Here is a 6,536-nt window from a genome sequence, read left to right as displayed (position 1 = left end):
CGAGGTCTCTATACGTTACTGCCGCGTTACATTGCTGACAGAATGCAGTGTTTTATATCTAGAGATTGTAAAAAAGGATGTAGCACACGCACTGTCGAGTCAAGTGCCAGTGGATTAGAGACCTGCTCCCATAAGACCCGACGCAACAGAGTGCGGCGAGGGACAAGATGGGCGAGTGCTGGTGTGGGCGGGTAGACACTCGTGTGTGTGCGGGATGCGGGAGAATAAAATTATTCACGGGACTCCCGCAAAATAGAAATGTCTAAACATAAACTATCTAAAACAAATAAATTGTTATTAATCTATTGCACAAAAGCAACATGAACTAAAATTACATATAAACGATTAACAGGTGCAAGCGTATGCAGAGTTTCTATTTAGGCTATAACACGTGTTTGCAGCGTTGAGCAATGCAGTGCTGAAATTTGCGTGCTCACGAATCCTCTTATTATAACACACGAATAGTAGACATTATGAAAGATTCATTATGCATATATTTATTGTGTTATAACAGAGATTTGTGAGATTGCGATTAATGGAGATGTCTTTTAGAGATTATAAATGCAGCGCTCTTTGCTGGCGTTCTGCCATGCCAAACCATGCACGAAGCAGCCGCTTGCTTTAGTTAAAAATAACAGTGTTGTGTGAATGTTGATGCTTTAATAACAAATATTTATCGTGATCGTGTATGCTGGGATTTCATCAATTTAATGGAGAAAAAAGTAACGTAACTAGTAATGTAACTAATTACTAATTACTTTTGAAATAAAGTAATCAGAACAGTAACGTGATTACTTTTAAAAGGAGTAATCAGTAATTTGATTACATTTTCAGAGTAACTTGCCCAACACTGCTCTTTGGAGATAAGAATAAAGTTTTGGGAGCACATTTGTGAATGTATTAAGGGGGAAGTTCTGAACATGAACACTCTCTCATCTGATTCATTGTCACTCCTATTAAAGTCACAAATGTGAATTGCCCTAGGCTGAAAATGTTAGTGCTGAAGGGAATTGAAATGCAGTTCAAACACTTTTTAGCTCAAGGTTATGATTGTCTATGATTGTTTGAAGATATAATTGTCCAATTTCAGCATTTGCTGCGATTGATTCCTGTCATTAGGGGACAGCAAGTTTGACTGCAAAATGTGTTTTAAAAAGATTTAAGGCTCTTCCTGTGTGCAATAATGTTTTAGTATTTATTTATTTATATATTTTTTGAATAGCTGACATTTGAGCGATGTATGTGTACAGCTGATGTGAGCGAGCAGTTTTAAGTAGTGCATGTCGTTATTTATGTATGTATGTATGTATTTATTTAATTATTGGTATATTGACAGTAGAGTAAGAAATGTTGGTTAAGTTTTAAATGGGCAAAAATGTGTACCTTTGTTCAGCAAACATGCATTATATAAAAGTAAAGGCGTTTCAAATAAATGCTGTTCTTTTGAATTTTCTCATTCATCAAAGTATTCTGAACTGTTTTCAACATTGACAATAAGAAGAAATCAGAATCAGAATCAGAATCAGAATTAGCTTTATTCGCCAGGTGTGCAAACACACGAGGAATTTGTTGTGGTTTTTTAAGGTGCTCCTGGTACATAACAACCTCTGCTGGGCCTTTTTCACAATGGAGTCAATGTGAGTGTCCCACTTCAGGTTCTGAGAGATGGTTGTACCCAGGAACCTGAATGACTCCACTGCAGCCACAGGGCTTTCCATGATGGTGAGTGGGGGGAGAGCAGGGGGGTTCCTCCTGAAGTCTACTATCATCTCTACAGTTTTGAGCGTGTTCAGCTCCAGGTTGTTATGACTGCACCAGACAGCCAGCTGCACAACCTCTTGTCTGTAAGCAGACTCGTCGCCGTCCTGGATGAGGCCGATGACTGTGGTGTCGTCTGCAAACTTCAGGAGCTTGACAGAGGTGTCTTTAGAGGTGCAGTCATTTGTGTAGAGGGAGAAGAGAGGACGCAGCCCTGAGGAGCTCCGGTGCTGATGGTGCAGGTGTTGGATGTGAGTTTTCCCAGCCTTACTAGCTGCTGCCTGTCTGTCAGAAAGCTGGTGATCCATTGACAGATGAAGGTGGGCACAGAGAGCTGGGTCAGTTTATTCTGAAGGGTGTCCGGGATGATGGTGTTGAAAGCAGAGCTGAAGTCCACAAACAAGATCCTTGCACAAGTCCCTGGTTTGTCCAGATGTTGGAGGATGTAGTGCAATAGTGTAATGTTTCTTGAGAACCAAATATTATAATTAATAATTGTATTAATAATTAGCATATTAAAATGATTTCTGAAGGATCATGTGACACTGAAGACAGGAGTAATGGCTGCTGAATATTCAGCTTTGTCATCACGAGAATAAATTACATTTCAAAATGTGACCCTGGACCACAAAACCAGTCATAAGGGTCAATTTTTCGAAATTGAGATTTATACATAATCTGAAAGCTGAATAAATAAGCTTTCCATTGATGTATGGTTTGTTAGGATAGGACAATATTTGGGACAATATTTGGTCGAGATACAACTATTTGAAAATCTGGAATCTGAGGGTGCAAAAAAAATCTAAATATTGAGAAAATTGCCTTTAAAGCTGTCCAAATGAAGTTCTTAACAATGCATAGTACTAATCAAAAATTAAGTTTTAATATATTTACAGAAGGAAATTTACAAAATATCTTCATGGAACATGATCTTTACTTAATATCCTAATGATTTTTTGCATAAAAGAAAAATCAATAATTTTGACCCATACAATGTAATTTTGGCTATTGCTACAAATATACCCCAGCGACTTAAGACTGGTTTTGTGGTCCAGGGTCACATATATTAAAATAGAAAAGCTATTTTAAACTGTAAAAATATTTTTTCATAGATTTCTACTTGTATTTTTGATCAAATAAATGCACTCTTGATGAACATGATACTTCTTAAATAAATAAATAAATGAAAATAATAAATAAAATAAATTAATTAATCTTACCAACCCCAAACTTTTAAACAGTAGTGTGTAACAGCATTGGAATTACATTCAGGATGATCTTTTTTCTAGCTAGTGAATGAAAACAGAATCCACCCGTCTTTTGCACAGTTTAATCCTTATTGGTGTGAATGGACATTTACATAACAACAACAACAACAAAAAGGTGTCCTAAAGTGACTTCTCTTCTGCTCTTTCTCTGAAGTCCATCCAGTGCACTGGCTGTTACCCCTGCAAGTAAACTACTGTCTCAAATCAGACAAACTGACTTGATAGCTGTTTTCACAGTATCTTCCCATTTTTCTTCATCTGACAGTAGCTGTAATGGATTGTTTGTCTCTTTCAGAGTCCCCCTGTCATCCTGCTGCTGCACAGACTGTCAGACAATGAGGGAGACTGGAGCATTCTCCCACTACTGCCTGAGTAAGCACTGTTAATACTGACATTACCAACATAGTGAAATCTCAGTGTTAAAAAAGTTTGGTTCACTTTGGATTATCGTTTAATAGATTTCTTGTTAAGATTTATATGTTCTGTGTTTGGACTTATTTAAATGATATCAGATTAACAAGAGTGCTGTTGTACTGAATATTAATATAGTTGTGATTTGGCAAAAGCATTCATTATTAATATTATATGTTATAAAATCATTAATTATTAATTGTATATTGGGAAATATTCATATTGTAGAGGTAGTAGTAATTATTATAATTTTTTTTATTATTCAAAACAATAATATTATTTAATAACATTACAAATATTATTATTTCTTGTGGAGTTGCCAATCATTATGTGTATTCTTTTTTCTCTGCAAACAAAAATAGTTTCAAAAGTCACAGGCCTGAGTGAATCAGTATTTTGAATGATTCAATTGCGTGAATGATTCTGTGACTCACTTACAAGGACAGTCACTTATTTCGTTCTTGAACGAATTGTTTGAGTGAACAATTCAGTGACTTATTCATTAAACAGACAGATGTTTCTGTACTGAATGAATCACTGTTTTTGAACAAATCAGTTGAATGATTCAGTGACTCATATGACTCTTGTTCTCACCTACCAGAGCATGTAAGTGGAGCGGGGAGCGGAGTGGTAATATTTCGTTAAGAGAGCAGAGCGCCTTTCTGAAGATTCCGCTCCGCTCGCTCAACTACACCACTTAGGCCTATTAAAATATTATAAAAAAAAGAAAACTGACCCGAACCAATAGGTAGTCCTACAGAATGTAGGCTAGATATAGGCAGCAGTAATTTATAATCTAATATAATGCACGCAAATTTGTTCTTTACAGAACGGAGCGGGATCTGAGCGGGAATTGGTTTACGGCGAGCGTGGGCGGAATATTAACGGAGCGCTTGCTTGGGCGGTTAGAGCGAGTGGAGCGCACGTCCATAGAGCGGAAAACGTAGCGGAGCGTCACACCGCTCCGCTTCACTCACATGCTATCTCACCTACTGGTGTAACAATGTAACTTGCAGAAAGAATTTATTTTTAAAAACCACCACTAATGCACAGACTAATTATGAATGATTATATCCTGTTGATATGTTTGCATTAACTAGTATAAAATGTCTTTAAAATTGTTAATAATGCAGAATGTTTTTTTCTCCTTTAGCTTGTCATCACAGTTTGGCAATAACTCATCTTGGATCATGTTTCTAGAAGAAGACACCAGAGTGAAACTCCAAAAACTTCATGAAGTCCTCAAAACATTTGACCGCAGAAAAGTAAGAACTTTTCATATTGTGCCGAATGTAATCAAAATTCATATTTAGCCTTTAATTGATGTTCCACACTCAGCAAGAGTGGAAATAGTCTGTTATAGTGTTTTCTTATCCATGTTCCATCAAACCTTTCTGTTCACCATGAATTTGAGCTATAGTGCGCTTATTAAAAAGGGTTCCAGACATTTCCAATCTTTATGCACTAGCAATGCCTTAAATACCAATGGACCAGTCTGCTACCTGTAGAATTACCTGTATAGCCTGTCTTTAATGGATTTTGAATTGTGCTCCACCTAGCTCCATTATGAATGAGATCTTAATGGTTTTTAGTCTTTTTCTTAAATGATGTCAACAGGAATTATTTGGAATGTCAGGCCCAAGGGTGTAAGCATTTTATGCTGAAAGCTGTTCTGAGAAACTGATTAGCAGTCTGACATTGATCTTGTCATGGAAAAGTGAAAAAATGTATTGTGTTTGCACTAAATGACTCTCCATAATGCTACTTTATCATTGTTAAAACCCTCTTAACTGCAATTGCAAAATGCGTCAGCCTACAAGTGATATCCAAACAATTTGCAGTTGTTATTCGTAAAATGGACTTGGTAATTGATGTCTGTAATAATGTCTATATTTTTTATATGAGAGAGTAATGAAGGGGAGAATTTCCTGACTGAATCTTTTTCACCCGCACATGTGACACCAAGGACAATAACTACAAAGATAACGATAAAGATATAGTTAAAAAAATCGTTCTCAATATTAAAGAATAGCAGAGTACAAACCACAGCTATAACGATAAAGGCACAGAGAAACAATATCTTTGGAATCACTTTCAGAACGATTTTTTTTCCAGGTGATGAACGATAAAGACATTGACACCCAATCAGAATCTTGAGAATTTAAATATGTTTAAAAATCTTTATAGTTATCATTCCTGTTGTTCTGTTTAAAATGTGTTGCGTTGTCAGATTTTGCTTGTAGTTGTCCTCACAGATGGCATTTGTAATAAGTAATAAGTAATATAGCATAAGCAGGGACGCGGGAAGTAGGGGTGCTGAGGGGGCTGCAGCACCCCCTGTTTTCACATGGTTGCAAATGCAACGGCAAGTTTGTTCATTTAAATTTATTCCGTTTTAGCATTTAATAATTTATTTGTAATGATCTCTGAAATGTAAATTGTAAGTGGGCTATAATAAACCCATGTTTATCTTTATAAACATGATTAAGTTTTCTTGTGATGTTTTCTATATGGGATGATTAGCCTAATCCTCATGAACACGTGACGCTGGCGCGTGGTTTCAAACATGAACTATACAGAATGCGAACAAGATTAACTTTAATACAAGGAGATAATGGCGCAAAAGCGAATTTCAGATTTTTTAAAATGCCCATCCCAGCAAAAACTTTCCAAAATAGGCATCCAACACCAGCCCCAGCACGAGCAACGACGTAAGTGAACCAGCTCCAGCACGAGCGCGGAGACAAGTAAGCCTAGCGGACCCAGCCCCTGAGATTGATCAGCTACTATCGATAATTTAAAACATGTGATATGCAGTCAAATTTCCCAGTGTGTATGCCACTTAAACGAGTGTTCATTTCGACACACTTGTAGTGCTTTGTGGAGTTGTCAAATGAGGTGACCACCCCCCACCCCCGCCCCCCTTCCAAGGTTCCTCAAATCTTGCCCTGGAGGGCCAATGCGCTGCAGCGTTTAGCTCCAACCCTGATCAAAGTCACCTACCTGTGATTTTCTAATGATCCCGAAGACATTGATTAGCATGCTCAGGTGTGTTTGATTAGGGTTAGAGCTAAACTCTGCAGGAAAGTGGATCTCGTG

The 6,536-nt window shown here is 37.2% G+C and overlaps 1 protein-coding gene across 3 annotated transcripts in view; it reads left to right on the top strand.

Moving 5' to 3' along the window:
* Positions 1-6,536, top strand: part of b3glcta (beta 3-glucosyltransferase a) — a 95,698-nt gene that overhangs the window by 66,881 nt on the left and 22,281 nt on the right. For all 3 annotated transcript variants that reach the window (XM_016507820.1, XM_016507818.1, XM_016507819.1), the window contains 2 exons: positions 3,322-3,398; positions 4,591-4,702. In XM_016507820.1, the coding sequence (XP_016363306.1) occupies positions 3,322-3,398; positions 4,591-4,702 (189 nt within the window). The remainder of the gene's footprint in view (positions 1-3,321; positions 3,399-4,590; positions 4,703-6,536) is intronic.

This window comes from Sinocyclocheilus anshuiensis, unplaced genomic scaffold (genome assembly GCF_001515605.1).
Source record: "Sinocyclocheilus anshuiensis isolate Anshui unplaced genomic scaffold, SAMN03320099.WGS_v1.1 scaffold758, whole genome shotgun sequence".
Taxonomy (NCBI): Eukaryota; Metazoa; Chordata; class Actinopteri; order Cypriniformes; family Cyprinidae; genus Sinocyclocheilus; species Sinocyclocheilus anshuiensis.
This window is presented reverse-complemented; position numbering and strand designations above follow the sequence as displayed.